The 19,300-nt window shown below is 51.3% G+C and overlaps 1 protein-coding gene across 5 annotated transcripts in view; it reads left to right on the top strand.

The window, feature by feature from the left end:
- Positions 1-19,300, top strand: part of SZT2 (SZT2 subunit of KICSTOR complex) — a 56,297-nt gene that overhangs the window by 16,065 nt on the left and 20,932 nt on the right. For 2 of the 5 annotated variants that reach the window (XM_082053963.1, XM_082053960.1), the window contains exons 13-47: positions 375-527; positions 882-996; positions 3,529-3,734; positions 4,128-4,352; positions 4,774-4,852; positions 5,215-5,312; positions 5,529-5,697; positions 6,199-6,313; positions 6,923-7,036; positions 7,538-7,735; positions 7,855-7,967; positions 8,293-8,434; positions 8,938-9,102; positions 9,799-10,003; positions 10,220-10,332; positions 10,803-11,061; positions 12,449-12,614; positions 12,697-12,789; positions 12,973-13,054; positions 13,193-13,474; positions 13,839-13,977; positions 14,197-14,313; positions 14,427-14,490; positions 14,869-15,054; positions 15,125-15,463; positions 15,601-15,790; positions 15,932-16,006; positions 16,216-16,354; positions 16,586-16,703; positions 16,949-17,078; positions 17,194-17,346; positions 17,460-17,562; positions 17,940-18,057; positions 18,284-18,395; positions 18,850-18,968. In XM_082053963.1, coding sequence (XP_081910089.1) covers positions 375-527; positions 882-996; positions 3,529-3,734; positions 4,128-4,352; positions 4,774-4,852; positions 5,215-5,312; positions 5,529-5,697; positions 6,199-6,313; positions 6,923-7,036; positions 7,538-7,735; positions 7,855-7,967; positions 8,293-8,434; positions 8,938-9,102; positions 9,799-10,003; positions 10,220-10,332; positions 10,803-11,061; positions 12,449-12,614; positions 12,697-12,789; positions 12,973-13,054; positions 13,193-13,474; positions 13,839-13,977; positions 14,197-14,313; positions 14,427-14,490; positions 14,869-15,054; positions 15,125-15,463; positions 15,601-15,790; positions 15,932-16,006; positions 16,216-16,354; positions 16,586-16,703; positions 16,949-17,078; positions 17,194-17,346; positions 17,460-17,562; positions 17,940-18,057; positions 18,284-18,395; positions 18,850-18,968 — 5,194 coding nt within the window. Of the gene's footprint in view, positions 1-374; positions 528-881; positions 997-3,528; positions 3,735-4,127; positions 4,353-4,773; positions 4,853-5,214; positions 5,313-5,528; positions 5,698-6,198; positions 6,314-6,922; positions 7,037-7,537; positions 7,736-7,854; positions 7,968-8,292; positions 8,435-8,937; positions 9,103-9,798; positions 10,004-10,219; positions 10,333-10,802; positions 11,062-12,448; positions 12,615-12,696; positions 12,790-12,972; positions 13,055-13,192; positions 13,475-13,838; positions 13,978-14,196; positions 14,314-14,426; positions 14,491-14,868; positions 15,055-15,124; positions 15,464-15,600; positions 15,791-15,931; positions 16,007-16,215; positions 16,355-16,582; positions 16,704-16,948; positions 17,079-17,193; positions 17,347-17,459; positions 17,563-17,939; positions 18,058-18,283; positions 18,396-18,849; positions 18,969-19,300 lie in introns of those variants that run through there. The other 3 variants (XM_082053961.1, XM_082053959.1, XM_082053962.1) reach the window with 2 other exon arrangements.

Below are 19,300 nucleotides of genomic sequence, written 5' to 3'. Positions count from 1 at the left end.
TTTGGGCCATTCAGGTGTTACTATCCCACATGTTTTCATTTGCTCCTGGAAAACGTCTTCCCCAAAAGCATTGCTTTGCTGGGGCTGGTTCTGTTTGCAGAGTTATGTGAATATTAGCCGTATATTGAATGGAGGGAGGTAGAAACAATACAAGAGTATGTTCTCTGCAAGGTGGAGAGCAGGATCCCTGTGCACTCAGGGAATGTGACTCTGGCCATCAGGTACAGGCGGTGGAGGTGCTTGGGAATGGGCTGCTTTGGAGGAATAAAGCTGATGTACCAGTCAGAGGATGGGTTGGGATGGATGTAGCAAAGTCTCTTTGGGGAAAGAAGAGAAACTGTGGTTCTAAAAGGACTTTCTGCCACACCCTGCAGGCCTGTGCCCAAGCACCTGCACACGCCAGGCAACAACGGTCGCTACAGCACCATCCAGTGCCGCATCTCTCACTCGGCGCTCACCTCCTTGCTGCGGGACTGGAGCAGCTTTGTGCTGGTGGAGGGCTACTCCTACGTCAAACTGATACATGGGTGAGTGGCTCTGAAGCAGTCCCGTGTGGGGAATCGGGCATATGGCCAGACCAGAGATCCAGTTAGACCAGTACACTGTGATGGGCTAGAAACAGATGTCTAGAGGAGGGGATAAGAGCATGACAAACACATATGAAACCCTCCGTATTCTGAACTGCTACCGCTGGGTTCCAGGTGCAGCCAAGATGGACGGGGAAGCCAGCTGCGGGGTTTGCGCGTGCTAGAACTGATGCGTGGTGTTGCCAAGTTGTGTGGGCTGTTGAGCTCTCCAGAGAGCAGGCCTCTGCTTGGTCTGACATGACAGAGCAGCAAGATCATGCTATTTCAGCCCTGTCTTAATCCCTCCTCCCTTAGCTCTGAAGATCCCACACCTACCTCGTTTTATGTGGTGCGGATCATCTCCAAAGCTCCCTGCATGGTTCTCCGGCTGGGGTTCCCCATTGGCACACCTGCCCAGGCCAGGAACAAGGTGAGAGCTTCCTGGCTGCTTCCTGGGGTAGGAGCAGAGCAAGAAGTTCTGGATGTAGAAGTGGTGGGTGGATCGCAGCAACACTGTGGGCAGATATCTTCTAACAACTAACTACTATGTTAAGGCTTAGGTGGGTGTGAAGTTACTGTAACAAAAACGGACAGTTGGGACAAAGCTTTCAATGTTAAGTCTATGAAAGATCTAAACCCAAACACTTGATGATCAATGGAATAGCTGGTCACGTGCATGTTTTTCCCACTGCTTAATTCAAGTGTGGGGCTTTAAATGACTCAGAGGTTATCTAGTCTATCCTCGTGACCAAACCACAACCGATACTGTGTGTCAGGAGCAGCAGATACTTGTCTGACTCATCTGCAAGAACCTCTGTGGTGGATGTGCTACACATTTCTTAGGCTGTCTGCTTCAGTAGGTGGTGAATTGTATATGTATATCATATCATTTGGGCAAGGAGGAGTTAGAGTTAAATTGTGAACAATGCCCCATATGAGCAATACAGGGAGAGGAAAAACATTTAATACCCAGACAATGTTCTAAAGAGATGCAAGTCTGCTAGATAGACTTTTAATATCCTCTTTGTATCACAAGAAGTGGGCTGCCCTAGTCAGAGGTGGAAGGTGGGGTTCCTGCGTGGGCTGTTTCTCCAGCTCTAATGGCTGAGACAAGTCTAAGTGTTCCTGGGTAAAACATAAAGCATGAGAAAGTTGTCCTGCTATTAAGCTGTATGAACCTTTTGTTGTAAACATGAGGTTTATCATTAAGCCTTGATGTTTTGTCTTCATGAAAGAATTCTCTCATTTGCCTCACTTAGCTTTAGTGTTAGATTAGTCTGAGGAGTAGGTGACAAACATGGAAAGGACCATCTCTTTCTGACATAATGAACCCGGATTATACTAAATGCTTTGGCACTCTGGAGGATCTACCTGTTCCTGTCTTCAGGGGATCCAAGCCTTGGGCACTGGTTGCTGGGCCAGCACATGGGCTGGTAATGCCAAATGAGGGCTTTTATGAAGCAGTTCTCTCTAGCAGGTGTAAGTTAATACCTGTCTCATGAAGAATAGGTGAGACGGGCAGCATACCCTGCAGCTCTGGGCAAGCTCCAGATTGTTGCACCAGGAACTATATTTAGTCATGTGCAATGTTTTGTTTTGGTTTCTTTTTGCCTGCCATAGGGCTGATTAGCTACCCAGTGTGGAGGATGGCAGTAGAACTCAGCCTGCCTTGTTTAAGGGGAAGGGTTTTTTGTGTTGACCTATTCAAATTTCCAGTGTTTAAGGGAAGCAAAGCACTTGATACAGCTGGACTTTCAGAAGGCTCTTGGTGAGAGTCCCATATAGGGCCCTGCTGTAGAACTGGAGCAGAAATGGGGTGTTGTAAAACAAGGGAACAAGGCAAGGAAACTCAAATCAAAGCAGAAGCTGTTTGTGGTTTTCTCAATCTTTTCACTAGTCAAAGGGTAGGGAACTCGTCTGCAGGAGGTGGCCAGGTAGTGAGGGAAAATCTGCAGGAGGCACAAAGCTGTTTGGTTTTTTTCTGCCCTTTCAACCTGTGTGCTTTGTGGACACCTAAGCAGTACAATGGTGGCTGGAAGCCAGTATTGATCACTGCTAAATAATGCACCTTGGATTTGGGTGCTCAAACAACATCAGATATTCTGTATTATCAGTATAAAACCACGAAGGGGACCCCAGTGGCATCACAGTGCAGAAAAGAGCTCTGCTTCATGTTTGGGTTTGGGGGCACTTCTTTCCTTGAAAAGAACATAATAATGATGGGGAAAGTTGCTGAAATAATTAGTGTTGAGGGAGACGGAGAGCAGCTGTTCTCTTGTTTACCTGCAGTGGTGATGGAAATTAAAAGGAGGTGAAAAAAGATCGTGAAAAGAAACCTAACCATGGAATTTCAAAGAAAACACTGAGGCATTGTGAGGATCAGATGCTGGTATGGGCAGAACCATATTCAGAACTGCTAAAAACTAAAGAGAGTAATTGGGAAATTGGTTTAAAAGTATCCGGGTAAACATTAACCTAAAAAATAACCTAAGCTCTTAAAAGCTTTTACCGTAAAGGTTTGACACATGAATGTGATAGTGGGGAAACACATCAGCTGTGGGAACAGTCTGGCTCTGTCTTATATTTACTAGTTTACACTAACTGTAGGCTGTTGAAGAGGGGAGGAATGAGGGTGGGTACTCAGACTGCTGCTGTGGAGGAGGTGGCATGCAATTAATTTGAAAGTTATGGAAGGCGATTTCTTCAGCCTTGAAATCATCTTTGGTTGTTTTTTGGACCTTTCCTTTGCTTTTAAAAATATTAATAGTTGTTAAAGTGTGGATGTAAGAGTCTTGTGTCATCTTGCTAGTGCCTCAGAAGTAAAATTACCTTTAACTCCTGCTCATCTGTGTATTTAAGGAGTGTTCTATTCCTTTTAGCTCTTGTTCTGAAAGCTTATTTTGAGTAGCTTATGTCTCCAGACAAAGGTGGTCACGTTTACCTTTTGCTTTTGCCATGACAGATAGTGGAGGAGTTACGGGACCGAATCTTGCAGCTGCGCTTTCCCCACAGGGTCCAGAGCAAGGAGGCAACTCCAAAAGCAAAAAGGAAAATGTTTGGCAGTAGTTCTCCCTCCAAGTCTCCACCTGTGGCTGGGGCCCCATCAGCCCTCTCAGACAGACCCTGCCTCGTCGTGCTGCACAAACCCTTGGAGAAGCTGCTCATCAGGTAGTGATGGAGATCTGGGCCACCAGCACAGCCTCCTGCCCTGGGAAGTGGGAGAGAGAAGGCTCTGGGGGTGGTGCTGCCACTTGCAGGATGTGAATGCCATGAAGCTGGTGCTTGTTGGAGTGGGTTTGGGTTGCGTGGCTGGGAATGGCAGCTGTCATCTGGGAGGGCTGTGACTTTCAGCAGGGAGTCTTGCTGGACAGGCAGATTTGTTACTCTTAAATGGTATGATGCAGAAGTAAATTTAGTTAGCAGGATCCTGTGCTGGGCTTGCCATGTTCTGCTGCTGGAGGGCTCTATCCTGGGTCCAGCAAGCAGGCTGTGAATGCAGACAGCTCTGGCCCTGAGCACAGCTTGCTTTCCACCTCAGTGAGCCACACTTCTGCCTTCTAGGTATGAGAAGCTGCCTTCTGACTATCGAGCCCCCTTCATTCTCAACCTGGAACACCCTCCAGTGTCTGGCCCGCTCACTATGGTGGCCAACCGTACTGCCTCTTCCACCCTGGCCTCGCTGTCCCGCTACTTCTATCACCAGCGTTGGATTTGGAGTGTCCAGTCGGGGCTGGCACCGGCTGTGCCCATCACCGCTGTAGCCCAGCTTCTTTCCATACTCACAGAGTAAGTCACACACCTGAACAGGGTGGCATCTCCAGCTGGTCCTGGGGATGCAGGGAAAGCAGTGTGGATCGGAGGCCTTGTTATGGATAACAGTTGAAGCTGCTGTGCAGAGGGTTTTGATGCTGCACACAGCTTCTACAGCTGCTTGGGCCAGTGCTTTACCAAGTTCTGCAGCAGCAGTTGAGAGGAAGGAAAGTCCTGGAAAACATACAAAAGAGCAAAAGGCGTTACTGTGCCTGGAGTTTGCTGATCTTCAGACAGGCTGTCCTGTGCAAAGTGTCACATCTACCTGTTGTCTGTGGGTAGCCCCCTGTCTTGGGAAGGAAGGTGTTATGGGGTGAAGGGTACAGCCATTCTTGTATGTAAGGCTTGCAGTATGGGTAGAAAAGCCCTACATGTCTGACTGACTCTCTGTTGCCAGGGTTCGTCTGTCAGAGGGTTTCCACTTTGCCTCCAGTGGGGATGGAATTATCAATATGGTGCTGGAGCTGCCCATACAGGTGAGCCTGGGTGCTGTAGTGTAGGCACAATCCTTCATTGCTTCTTCTGAGGTGGATTCACCTTCCTGTGATGGGATTTTCCATCCACTTCTAGCACACAACCTTGTCATGTAGTGGGAGACCTGCCTTCTCCCCTGAAGTACAGGAGCTTGTGGATTGGGCATTTTCCTGTCTTTGTCTGCAGTTACAGAGCTGCTTTGCTGGCAGGGACATGCTGTGCTGGAGGAGTTGTTTGGGCTGGGATGGGCTTCCTCTCACCACCACTGCTAGTGGAGCTGGGCAATGGGACTGTGTTTCGGGGGGGCGCTGTGTAAGTGTGGGCTGTTGCTGCTGGCCAGGCTCATGCAGTGTCTCCCCTCCAGATTGACAGCTCAAGTGAGAGCAGCGGTGGCAGGGAGAAGCACACCTGTGTTGTCCAGTACATCCTCTTCCCGCCACACTCCACCTCCACCAAGGACAGGTGAGACTGTTTCTCCCAGGGAGGGCTGTCAGCAGAGTCATGGGCAGTATGGGAAGGAAGGAGTCCCTGGTCACCTAATACAAACAACTGGCTGTCGTGGATTGATCACCAGTTAGCTGGGGCTTTGCCTTGGTTTGTGTGGCTGCTCTCATAACTCTGCAAGGAGCTACTGGCTCTGGGCCATCTCGCAGGACTTGCCTTATGTCTTTCCTGCAGCTTTTCCACAGATGATGACAATGATACAGAGGTAGAGGCCATTGAAGTGGACACAGAACTGAACCTGGTCACAGAGTGCTGGGTAGAGCCACAGAGTGGCCTTGTCCACAGTACTGCTGAGAACTGGAAGCACCTCCATGGCTTGCCCTACCAGAAAATACCTAAAGCAGTGAGTTCCGGAAGGGGTAGGGACATGGGCTCTTTTGCGGAAGGAGAAGGGGTTATTTTGCATGTGCACCACAACAAGCACTGCAGGTGAATTATTGAGGGCCAGAAGAGAAAGGAATGCTGTTAACTAAAGAGTCTGAGACTTTTGAAAGAAGAACTGGGCTTCTGGACAGAAATGTTTTCTGGATTGCAAGACAGTGGATGCAATGCTGCTCTGGGATAGGTGGGAAAATACAAATTACGTTGTCAAGAGCTTTTTCCATTGGAGGGGGAGCGAGCTGGACTGGAGCAGTGATTGCAGGCAGTGGTGCCCACGTACCTCCTGAACAAGGCAAAAAGAGGCTGAAGGGCTGGTGGAGAAGGAGGGAACAATGACTGAGAGTAGGGCAAGTCAGGGGATGGGATTATGGGTGTTTCCTCCCTTTGCTTTTAGACTGTTTTCTCCTGCATTTGGGGGTAATAATTCTGCTGCACACAGCTGAGCCTTGACTGCTTATTGCAGCTGTATCCCCGGGACCTTGCGTGCATTGCCACCGTGCTGACCTTTGAGTACATCAGCCAGTTGTGCCAGAACAAGGACTGGGTCTGCCCTCCTTCAGACACCAAAGCTTCTGAAGGTGAGTCCATCATATATGTCTGAACAGATTTGATGGAGAAAGAGACAGCTAGACCCTGAGTGTCTCGAGGCCCATTAGAAGTTTCTGGATGGTGGAACAGGTATTTTGACAATGACTTTCTTGACTTTGATGGCTGTGGGTCACTTTATTGCGCTTGTGCCAGGGACATGGCTTCATTCTGGGAAGGTCAAAAAAGCATTTGCAGCTTTCTGCCCAGGCTGAAAGGGTGATTAGGTGACCTTACTTGAACAGAGGGGTGGACCAGATGACCTGCAGAGGTACTTCCCAACCTCAACCATTCTGTAATTCTATGAGAGGGGCTCCTTATGTGAACATGACAATAAGCCCAGGGGACTCTTCCAGCACAGTGCCTCTCTGTAGGCAGCTCACCACCTGCTGCAGCCTCCAGTGGGCTTTGCACTCTCCCCACATTCATTCTTTGAATCGCTCTGTCCTCCTAAGCATAGGGACTTGGGCAGCGTTGCTGTGTTACCTTCACTTGTGCTGCCCTCACCGTGTTTAGGGCTGGCACTGTGCACACAGAGGTGACATGGCAAGCAGGGCCATCTGGTGCCCACAGGTGTGTTACATTCCCAGTTCTTGTTGCAGATCCAGACATGGGGGCTGGTTTTCGAGTACATGAGGTCCCATTCCAGTTCAACCTCATGAAGCTGTTGCCCAGGTGCCAGCAGGTTGAAATGTTCTTCCTAATGCTGACAAAAGGTAGGTGCCACTTCACCGTCTGCCTCCTCTTCTCCTAACTTCATGGTTGTGGGCACCTTTCTCTGTGTACTTGTCTCCCTGGGCAGCAGGCTTGTGAGAGCTACCATGCCTCTTTCAGTAGCTCAATGCTGTTCTTCCCATCTCTGCAGCCCCAGGGCTGTGCAGGAATATTGCTGTCTTTCTTGGAATTATAGTTCTGGAAGAGTTGCTTTCGAAAACATTAAACCTAGACTGTTGCTCTGTGCTGGTGGCTTCTTATCTTTAGCCCCAAACATCTCCAGAACACTTACAGTAGCAGGGTGAGTCAGTGCAGGGTACCTAATGATGCTGGAAGACCAGAGGTTCCTCAGCACTCTCCAAGTCAGCCTTACAGAGGTGCTGTGGGAAATGCCTGGCTGTGTGAAAGTGTCACTTAGTAAAGAGCTGTCTTTTGGGGGACTGCGCAGGTGGTAGCTGTGGAGATTCTGTCTCTGAAGCTGCCATGGTTCTGTTTTGGAGCAGAGAATGAGGAGGTGACCAAGGACTCTGCGTTTGTGCCCAATGAAATGCTACTAAACCTCTTCCATGGCTGCCTGCAGCATGACCTCAGTGACCGGGAGATACCCATGGATGATGCTGATCATGTGGCTTTCATGGAGCAAGTTCTACAACGGGATCGTGATGGCCATCAACCCCCCTTCACACTCCCTGTGATCAAAGGTAAGGGCCAGGAGCGTAGCAGCAATGACATTGGGAGCTGGGGGGTTTTGGAAGTCTTGCTTTCAAGTCTCTTCCTTGGTTGGTGTTTCTCAGGTTGGTTTCTCTGTGCTCTGTTTCAGAAGAAACCCTGAAAGCTGCTGGCACCCTGGAGCAGCAGGATGCTTCTGCATCCTATCATCTTGTTGGCAGCAATGGCACCAGGGATATGACTGGCTCCACAAGTACTCTGCAGGTACTGGTTCTCCTCCCAAGCCCTCTCTGAAGGCAAGGTGGCAGCTGTTGAAGGGCAGGAAAGTTAGCAGGAGGTTTGAGAACAGATTGAAATGCTGGTGTTTTCCCCATGCTTGGCAGCAGTTTAAGCTGTAGCCTGTGGCTGAAGTCAAGGAATCTTGTGGGTGTGTGGATAGTTGCACTCGCTGTGGGCCTAGCCTTTTACAGCGGCTTCTCTTAGAATGGTACAGGGGGTGGTCAGAGTGATTGCAGCATGGTTGCTATCTGCCTCAGGGTAGACCTGTGTGATGTGCTCTGAGCTTATCCAGCCTCTGCTCTTCCATCAGAGCCTCGGCAACACAGAGCTGCCTGAGGATGACATGACCCTGAGTGACACGATGAGGCCCTTTCCCCCGCAATGGCGATGTTATGCCAAGCTGGTCAACCCGCAGCATGTGTTCCTGACCTTCCTGCCAGCCACCTTCTCAGGTGAGGCCGCCTGTTGTGGGGAGCAAGATGAGGTAGCACCTCCTCAGGAAAACAGCAAAAGCAGATTCAGCTCTGGTAGGATGGAGGGAAAATTGAACAGTGGCGTCTAGACCCAGTCTTTTTGCACCGTATGGCCAAGAACAGAGTAGTGTGAAGTGCTGAATGTCTTTCTCTTCTCTTCTTGGACATGGTGCTGCCCACATAGTGTTTTCAGGCAGGGTATGTGGCTGGCTGCAACCATTGGACTGTTTTCCCAGTAGGGTTGTTAATGAATTAAGGAGACTGGTAATGGGATAGTCTGGGAGAGTCCCAGCTTCTGGGCATTGGCGCTGGTCTGGCTTCTACTGAGCTGCTGGCGAAGGCTGCTAGGCCCAGCTGGAAGCACTCTGTGGAGCTGCTCCCACACACAAAGAGGTTCCAGGGACATCTGCCCTCTTGGGAATGTAGATGGAGGAGTTAAACTGTGTTCACTGTACAGAGGGTGATTTTAGTTTTTCTTCCAGATGTACAGAAGCTGATGGCTTGTGGGTTGGACAAATCTCCAAAAGACGAGAGTCGATCTGGAGAGGACCCTCTGGGACCTGTCTGTGCGGAGCGAGTCAGAGCTGAGGCTGAAGAAGGGGATGCTGCAGTGCCATTACCCACCCTCAGCATAACACCAGCCCACGGTACCGCCCTCAGGACAGCACCTTGCTGTAGTATTAGTATCCTTGCTATACCTGAGCACACTGCTGGGCAGGTTGAGACAGAAGGAATAACAGGCTGCTAGAGCCTGTCAGCTCCTGCCTGGCAGTCAGCAGAGCCAGAGTGAGGACAAAGGGCACAGCGAAGCCTCAGCCAGCTTTCGCATTTTTCATGGTGGGGTGAGGGAATGTAATGGGAGCTGAGTGCCCACAGCCTAAGGCTGCCTCCCTGTGGGCAAGGAGGCTGCAGGTACGCAGAAGCTGCTAGGAATGGCTGTACTGGGCCGCACTGGGAAGTCGGTGCCTCTTGTGTCATGATCCAGCCTGGCACTGCCAGCAGCACATTGTCTTAGGGAGAAGGCCACAGGTCCTGCAGTATAGAGCATTTAATTGCACAGCCCCTGGTGCAGTCAGCCAGGCCTGCAATGAGGGTGGAGGGTTGTGCTGCTGCAGAAGGTGGTGGTGAACCATCATAGCTGCCCAAGAAGGAGATCTGAGTGGCCAAAGCACTGGGTCAAGTGGTTGGGTTCTGAGTGAGGAGAATGGCCTCTGAGGTTTGAGGGGAGAGAAGCTTGTAAAACTGATAAGTACCTGTGGGTGCTGCTGTGAAGGCTATGAGCTTGCAGACGAGGAACAGCGAGCCCACTGAAGGCCCTTGTCTCAGGTTTATTTCTTTTGCAGAAGTGAGCCGTGACCCTGGAGAACAGAGTGGCCCCTCACGGAGAGATGTACATATCTCCTTCTGTCACCAGAACTCGCAGTCTGAGCTAGGCGAGTGCCGCCGATTTCGCTGCCCCATTTACATCTACAGCTGCTCTTTGGAGCTGTTACGAGAGCAGCTTGTCAGCCCACGGGCACACCGTCCTCCCCGGGACATCTTTTTCAGGTAATAACAACCGTACGTGGTTCCTAGACAGGAAACTAAGGAGATTTCTTGACAAGAGGCTGGCTTCAGCCCTGCCTTATTCTCTTGGCTTGGTCCTCTGCCTTACAGCAGCCATGGCCTACGTGTGCCCTAGGGCCTTGCTTTACTGGTGCCAGAGATGTGTATGGTCTAAAACGTGCTTCAATGGCGCTGAAGGCTGCGGTTCCTCTTTTCCAGGTCCCAGTCTCTGGAACGTCCTCCCACTGCTGCTTGGCTAGACCACAAGCATAAGGAGCTGGTGGGTTACTGCACGCTGCTGCAGGAGCATTCCCACCAGTGCTATGTGAAAGGTGAGGAGTGATGTGATGGGAGCTGGGACGGGGTTGTGGTTGGGGCTGGACCCTGGATCTTCTTTTAAGAAAGCAATGTCACATTTTACATGTGATCTTACACTGAGCAAAGGGAGGAGCTGTGGGACTGATCTCCCACCAGGAGGGATTTAAAGATGTCTCTGCATGTTCCCTATGGGCCTTGCATATCCTGTTCCTGGACCTGTGCAGTGCTGTGGAGCGGGCGTCCATTCTTTGACTTTTTCCTCCCACTTTCAGGGTGGCAGATCCCTAGGCCACTCTGGCATGACACAAGCCCAGACTAACCTGTAGCATGAGGCGTCCTAGTGGCTGAGTCTTTTTTCCCAGCACCTGTGCCAACTGCAGCTGCTGTGTTGGAACATGCTGAAAAGCTGTATGTGGCTATCACCTGACTCCCATGGCCTCGCATCTTTGCGGTGGGGTGCTCAAGCACTGTGTTTGATCTGTAGGGCTGTTCAAGAGCCTTCAGCAGTCACACAGCATCAGCTCCCAGGACCTGCTTACAGCCATGGACTACTGTGAGGAGCTACTCCAAGAGATCGATATCACCAACTTCCTGCTGACGGTGTGCAGCCATGTCCGCTCGTTCCGAGAGAGCCACCAACATTTCCATACGCACTCCAAGACAGCCAGCTTCCAAGTGGGCAGCATAGAGCAAGAAGAGGAGCAGAGCTCTAGGGAACGCGGTGTCTTGGTCTCTGAATCAAGGTAGGGGCCCACCTCGACCTTGCTTCTGTTCTTAGCATTGGGCCAGGACAGATCTTTATTCAAGCATCTTCTGCCTGCTGGAAGGAATGTTGTAGGGCAGGGTCTAACAGAATCAGAGATATTTCCAGTGGGATACCCACTTGGTATGGTGCCCACCAGGACTTTCTCTTTCTTATAATCTCTGGTGACATCCATCCTTTGACTTTCTTTTGTAGTCTTAGCTTATTGCTGTCCCATCTGGCCTTAGCTGGAGGGCAGTTTGTCTGCAACTCTCAGACTTGTTTCTGGAGAAATTATGCATCTCTTTCTGCTTGACTCATTTGAGTTTGATGTTGACTCTGGTGAAAATGACAGGTTTGTTATCTTTTTCTAATGAATAAATTGACATTTTTAAACACTAAATCTCTAGAAAAAATTCACGAGAGAAATATCAAGGCAGAATTGGAATGGGCTTAATGCAAAACTTCTGTTGTTTCTTAGGGTATTTCTGAGGTTTGTGTTGCCTCTGGAAACTTTAGGAGAGGAAAAAGTGTTGTGCTGTGCCTTAGTGTCTGTAGAGGAAGCACCCTTTTTAGGTTCTCTGTCGTCTGCACTTGACTGTTTTCAGTTTCTTTATGTGATTTCGCTAGCATTTGTTGGGGATCCCAGATCCTAGTTCTTATACTGTAAGTCATTGAGATGAGGCTGTGGTTTTGAACAACACTTAGTGTTTGGACTTCAAGTTCTGTTTTCCCAGAGAAAAACTGTGAGAAATTTTTTGTTTATAAGATATTATGAATCACCTATCTCAATGCACGTTGTGTAAACATTACTGAAGGACATACAGCTTGTGACACATTGCATCCAGATCTGCCATCTGTATTGCTAATTCAATTACCTGGGGAGTACTTTTGATCAACTAACATCCCAATCCCCAGATTGCTTTTTCTGAGATTTAGGAACAGATTCTGTCATGGAGCTGAGTGAGCACAGGCCTGAGCTTCATGCTCTGGTCTGTGCTGCCAAGACATGGGCTGCGCTGGGATGGTGGCGTTTGCTGGGAGGTGCCCTGGACTGGGTGCTCAGATTGTGCCAGGCCTGTCCCTGTACTCAGCCACGTGTCCCTCTTTCCCAGGGAGGGTGTGTAATGTGGTGTAAAGTACTTGGCCACAGGATCAGCATGGTTAAACTGCCTCTGGCCTGGCTTCAGACAGCTGGAGTGTTTATCAGGGTTAGTGGGTGGCAGGAGAGTTTCTGGGGCTGTGGGGGTGGGGGCTGTGTAAGTCACATTGTGTTTACACAGATGAGGTTTGGGGAGCTGTGAGGTGGGGTGCTTGTGGAGTAGATAATACATATAACTACTCTCACTTCTCGATTTGCTTGTCTGACCTGTCCACAATCCTGTCAGTGCGGAAATGGAGGACTACAGTGAGCAGGACTCCCGTAACATCGCTAGCCCCACAGAGGAGCCAAAGAGCAGTATGGGCACCAGCTGCTGTTCAGAGTTTCCCCTCTCACTGCTGGAAATTGGACAGCCCTGCCAAGCACACCCTGACTTGCATAAAATTATCCAGGTGAGGAACATGGGAGCTTGGCTTGGGTCCTGCAGGAGGGTAGAATTGAACATCTGTTCCATATCTGGGATTTCTCTTTTAGGAAAAATTCCTGGAAATCGGAAGTTTACATTTCAAGCCAGTGCCATCAAATCCTCACTATTTCTTCTATTGTCCACCATCAGCTAAGAAAGAGGTAGGCATGGTGCTGCCCTGGCAGTCACCTGGTCTTTGTGGAGGGAAGCAGCTTTGCTAGGTGTCAGGTCTGGATTTGGGCCTGGCAGACGCAGGGATAGACTGAGCCCCTGAGGTGCCCATTGAGAGTCTGCTTCACTGCCTGGCTTGGTTCTAGTATCTGCCCTTCTTCTCTCCATCTCAGGAAGAGGCATCTCGGGATCAGGCAGACAGGAAAGGCAGTGAGGACATGGAGGGATCAGAGGCAGAGCTGGCAGCTGAAGAAGGTAACGTTTGCTTGCTTTGTCCTGGACAAGAACATGTCTGTAGTCTTACTGTGGTGATGCCTTTCAGAGCGTGACTGTGTCTGGTGGGGTCTCTGGAGATGTGGGCCTGGTTTGCTAGCAGGGAACCTTTGTCAACAGGAACTGTGTCTGGGTGCTGCATTGCCACAGAGAGCGACCCAGAGCTGGAGGTGGAGTATCGTGAGAAGCTGGAGCACGAGTTCCCTGATACAGATTCCCTCTCGGACTCCAACACGGTGAACCAGGATGATGACTCCTTCAGTGTGCTGGGAGGGGACTCGCTCAATGAACAGGAGTTTTTGGAGCAGGAGATGCCGCCACTCTTTGTACACCTCACCTGCTCAGTGAAGCTGCGTAGCCAGCACAGCTCCATGCCCGTGCAGTCCTTGCCAACTTGTCTAGGTAAGAGCAAGCCTTGCTGTGAGGTTAAAGAGGAGTAGGGCCTCTGTCAGGTCCCTGCTAGGTGAGGAGCCACTGGAACAAACTTGCTGTGTCCTAAACAGCAGTCCTTCTGGACTAACCCACCCTGTACGGAGCCCCCAGGGTCTCCCAGCATTGGACAAGGGCTTTTTCACTAGGTCTCCCACTTACTGTGGGATTGGTTGTGGAAGGTCGAAAGCATCGTGGAAGATGGTGGCCTTCTTGAGCCTCTCCAGCTGTGTGGGACAGCCACCTCTTGCAGTCTCTCTACTCGCCACCAGGCTGCGCTTGTGTCTAAGCAGAGCTGTTGGTTGCTTGATTCCCTTTGTCTGTGATCTCTCCTCAGGGGAAGTTCTGGGCTGCCTGGAAAGCTGCCAGGGCCTGAACACTATTGACTTGGGAGACCTCTGTGTGACCCTGGACATCTTTGTGCTGACATTGCCCCTGGAGATAGAAGTTGTGAACGCAGACATTCTCCACAACAGGTAGGTGGAAAGAGGCCCAGTCACTCACCCACGCTCTGCCCGCCTTTCCCAGCCTCCTCCTCCTTCTCACAGAGCCTCCTACAGCCCTAAGAAAACTAAGATTTTTTTCCAAGATGGGCTCACCTTCTCTGGAGATCCGTTTTCCCTCTCTGGAGCTTGTCTCTGTTTATCCTTACTGACTCAAAAGCAGAGCTCAGCCTCCTCTCTTTCCTGTGGCAGATGCACCTCAGAGAGCAGCGTGACCTTCACACGCTCTCCGGGGCAGCCATCCTCTTTCCGCTCAGATGAGGATATCATGCACAACTTGGAACGGCTCCCGTCCACTGGAGATGAGAGGTAAGGCACTGCAGATGTAGCAAGCTCCTCATGGGCTCCTTTGCTGCCTAAGAGCTGCGCTGTGGTGGCTGCATGAATGAGAATGTCTGGTTGGTTCTTCTCATCTCTCCTAGGCACCCTGCACTTTCCAACCTCCCTGGAGTGCACAGGCAGGCTATTGAAGCCACCATGAATGAGGTAGGCCAGCCTCAGCCACTTGCTTCTGGCTGGAGCAATGTGGCCACAGTGTACCAATGCTGTTCCACACTTCCTAGTCTGCTCCCACCTGCAACTTCTGTCAACTCAAGTGACTTTCAGGCCTTGCTGGTACCACACAGGCTATTGTCCTTATGTTCCCTAAAAGTGTGGGATTACCCTGTCAAAATTCTTACTGCAGGTGGGGTGGGACAGACAGACCTCTTTTCTGAAGACCTTTTCTTAGGTACTTTCAGAAGGAGATGAGGGGATATAGGTGATGCAAGGGGCTGCTCTCATCCTGGTGACTTGGATCAGAATTGGGGCAGCCATGCAAATGCTGGTCACTTACGTCTTGCTTTGTGTCCTTGCTCTGCTCAGATTCGTTGGCTCCTGGATGATGAGATTGTGTCTGCGCTGCGCCACTCACAGGTCATCAGCACCTCCATCCTGCACCGGGTGGCCACCCACATCTATAACTCCAAGGGTCGGCCCAGCTGCCACAGTGAAGTGGTGCTGCTCCAGTTTGTCTTTGGACCTGAACACTCTCTTGAGAAGTTCAAGGAGGTAAGGAGAAAACCCCAAGACAGTGTTATACACTAAGCTAGAGGGATGCTTATTCTTGCCTGTGTTGCAGGAGTTCAGAAGAATGGCTCTGCCAGGCTACATGCTCAATGCAGAAGGCAGTGACTACCACTACATCTCCATCAGCCGCCTGCACTCCAGGCAGGAAGCTCCAAACCCTTCAGGGACACCCTGCTTGCAGCAGCCAGCTGGAGGGGCCACCAGGACAGCCCTGGGCCAGGCAGGCCAGGAGGGGAGCAGTGAAGCAGAGGCAGGGGGCTCCGAGCTGCACCATGCAAGCTGTGTCCTCCCAGAGGAAGCCCAGGGTCTCTGGGGGTGGCCGGAGAGTGAGACGCGCATTGTAGCAGACACAGGAAACCCTACACATGGAGGCAGCCACGCACAGGATGAGGTGAGAGAAACCGAGTTGGTCTGTTGGTGGGAAGGTGTGGGACACTCTGGTAACAGAAGGTAGGATGCAGGAGTATGACTGGACATTTTTCAGCGCCCAGTTTTCTGGTAATCTTTGCAACCTTGGCTTGTGTGCAGGTCCCAGGAGAAGTGCTGAGCCTTGAGCAGAGCAGAGCCCCTGGCCATGACTCCCTGGAGGAGACAGCTCTAGAGACAACCATACAGTCACTGCCATCCTCATCCTCTGAAAAAGGCAACAGTGAGAAATCACCATTGGTGACACCATCTGCAGCGAGCTTGGCTGACTCCGTGACACAGGGCAGGGAAGGTAGGAGCTGTGGTTGTGGGCAAGGTGTACCTAAGCCTCATGAAGGGAAGGGCCCCGTTTTGGCTGTAGCTGCCTGGTTGTCCTGTGGTGCAATGTTTCTCCAGCAGATTTCTCATAATCAAACCCCTCTTCTCTTTGCAGGCTCCAGCAAGCAGCGTCCCAGCCGCGTGCAGAGCCTCGTGTCTAGCCAGGGCAGCATGGACTCCGACCACCTGGGTGAGTCTGCCAGGGCAGGAGTGACTGACAGTGTGCAGGCAGACTCTGGCAGTGATGTGATAGTGTGGGGGCATGGGGAACTGCGTGCCTGCGCTGGCGTGACCCCTGAGGACAGGGCTCGTGAGTGGCCTTGATCTCTGAGAGCTGCTGTGCCCAGGAGGAGGCTGACTGGCACAGCAGCCTGGGACTGAGGTGAGGATACGTTGCAGGTTATGATGGGGGAAGCAGTGACTCAGAGTACGAGGAGGCCCTGATAAGCGACCATGAACCCAGGTGTCCCCTCATGCCGGATTTCTGGCTCATCATAAAAATCCAGCAGGACAGAGTGGAGGTCTACTATCACACACGGTAAGGAGCGTCCCGCTGTCTGGCCATGGCTTCTCTGTACCAGAACCTTATTGCTACTCCCTCATCTCCGACAAGGATCTCCTTCCTGCCCCATCTGGGTGCAGGACTAGACTGGTGCTCCCTAAGGGGAAAGCAGCCATCTGTCCTCATTGTGTTCCTGCTCCCAGCACAAAGGGACAGGCACCGTTCAGGTGCTCTGCTGACCCCTCTCTCCCCTTCCCTGTAAAGCAGCCTGAGTGTGGAGAAGGCAGCATCAGCAGAGACAGAAGAGGAGCAGCCAGGGGAGTGCCAGAGTCTCAACCAGGTGGTGGTGAAGAAGATCAGTGAAATCTGCAGGGTTGTCAATCAGGTAACATATCTGCAGAGGGCAGGAGTAGAGCTACAAGTCGTGAGATGGCTTAGAGGAGACAGGACCTCTGGAGGTTGCCTGATCTCAGCCCAGCTCAGGGAAGGACCGGGGGACCCAGTTCAGCTGGTGGAGTCTCAGCTTGGGGGTCAAAGGAAAAGGGACTCAGTCCAGCCCTAAGCCGTTCTCTATGCTGCCTTCTGTGGGCTGTGCAAGCAACAGAACCAATCTTTTCTCATCCTTCGCAGCGCTTGCTGCTGCAGGACCTGCACGACAGCCATATATGCAACTCATTACTGGTGGCAGAAAGTGAGGAGGACATCTGGAAGAGTGAAACACCGTATACATCTTACAGGCAGCGTGTCATGCCCACAGATGGTATGAATGTGCCCTTGGCCATGCCTCAGTGGCAGTGCGACTGCCTGCCTATGGGTGACTAAAAAGATGGTGACTTCCATGCTATGGCCCCAGCTATGTCCTGTGTTCTTTGTAGATTACTCTGTAGAGGAGAGCTATCAGCCCAGGGACTACCTGGCTGCCACCATGCAGTTCATGCCAGGGCACTTTGCTTGTGACGTTGTGTGGAGCACACTCATCCATGTGCATTCACGTCTCAAGATGGGCCCCAACATGGGAGTCTCACGAGGTGCGTACAGCCCAGGTTCTCCTTCATTTTGCGTGTCAAGAGTCTGGCTTCTGGCTGGACTGGCACATCAGAGGAGGGGTTGTGGGATAGCTAACATCCCACCTTGCCCACAGCTATACAGGCACTTCGCTCTGTGCTCAACGCCTTCTCTGTGGTGAACAGGAAGAATATGTTTGTCTACCAGGAACGTGCCACTAAATCTGTTTTCTACCTCCGGTAAGAAGCCAGCATGACTTGTTGGCCTGACCCTGCCCTGCTACATGCGTTAGACCAGACTGAGAGCTCCTTCGGGGAGAAAGTGTCTGCCTAGCCTCAGGGACCCTGCTGTGACCTGAGTAGTAAATATCTGATTTCTAATGAATCAAAGTCACATCAAGCCAGGCCCTTCCTGCCCTCCCTGTGCTTTACATGGAAGGGAAAAGGATAGGTTTTTTTGTGGGAGCCAGAGAGCAATTTTTCCACAAGCTCCATATCATAAGCACTAATTCCCAAAAAGTGCACAGGGGAGAGCAAGGAATACATGGATCCTCTGTGGAGGTATGATGCTGTCATCCTTGAGAATGGAAGCTGATATGTCTGTCTCTTGTGTTTAGACTGACGGAAACCACCTACAGTGGGAAGGTGTGGGAAGCAGAGAACGTCGTTAACCCAGCATCCCGCTCACTGGCACTGACACGCAGCCAGGAGCCCATTTACACTGAGGATCTAACGGTGAGTGTGCTGCTCTCTGGATGTTGGTTCTCTTGGTCACGGGAGTGGAGGGAACTCAGTAGTTCCAGCAACCTGCATTTTGTGTAGGATAAAACTCATGTCATAGATGTGTGAAGTGGGGCAGCAGTAGGTGGGTTCTGCCTGACTTTGCTGGCAGCCCGAGATGATGATGGATCTAGAATTCACATGGGAGCTGTTTCCAGGTGGCTGTTTTTTGCTCCGCCAGGGTTCTCGTTCCTCTCTGGATGCAGCCTCGTGCCGTAGTGTGGACTCTGCCCGCCCTGTGGGACAGGTAGACAGACACATTCAGCTGATGGTCCATGGTGTTGCCCCAGCAGGTAAGTGTTACGGCACCTGGCACCAATGGACTGTGCTGATGCAAAGCAGCGGAGCAGAGCTCCAGTCCCTGCCCTCTTTGCTTGAAGAGCAGGGAAGGTGTCTCCCTCCTGAGCAAGCTGCTTTTCCTTAACCCAGAGCTGCTGTCTGTTCTGTCTGCATGGGAATGTGAGGAAAGGATCCATGGCCCACAATGAAACCTCCTGCAGACCGGGTGGCTTATGCCAGCTTTCCCCGTGCAGGAGTGCGTTTGTCTTTGACTGCTGTACCAGCAATCTTTTGTGATCATGAATGGGTAGAAAAAGGTGACTGAAGAAATTGATGGTGGGGAAAGACGTGTTCCCTGTGGAAAGTGACTGCGAGGGTGGTACATCCTGAACAGGCAGGAAGGGGTGGCTGTGGTCATTCTTACTGGATCAGGTGAAAAAGCTGCTTGTACCTCTGCTTACTTGTCAGGGCCTGAGATCACAGATGAGCTGGTGAAAGTGCTGCGCAGACGCCTGGATGAGGCCACCCTGGATATAATCACTGTGATGCTGGTGCGGAACTGCAAGCTGACCCCAGCAGATGTGGAGGTACCTCACTCATATCGACTCTGCTCATCCCAGGGCCTATAACACTTACCTACTCTTTGACCTGTCTCAGCTTCTCCTGCCCTGCGCCAGGGAAGGCCAGGGCCATTTGCTGCATCCCATTCCCTGCTCTAGGCTAGCGTTCACCAAGGTACCTGCTGTGTGGGTGCCTGGGTAGGTGGGAGATCCCCTTTGCAGGGGTTTGCAGCATGGCAGGGCCTCCCTGTGAATACCACTGGAACATCAGCCCACATCTGTCTCAGGGTGCTGCCTATAGACCTGGGTTCTGCCCACCATGCTCTCCCTTTGCATAGCCAGCTGGCATAATTTGGATC

Source organism: Streptopelia decaocto (genome assembly GCF_964273445.1).
Source record: "Streptopelia decaocto genome assembly, chromosome: 5".
Classification (NCBI taxonomy): domain Eukaryota; kingdom Metazoa; phylum Chordata; class Aves; order Columbiformes; family Columbidae; genus Streptopelia; species Streptopelia decaocto.
The sequence above is the reverse complement of the archived record's forward strand: the minus strand, read 5'-3'. Positions and strand labels throughout refer to the sequence as shown.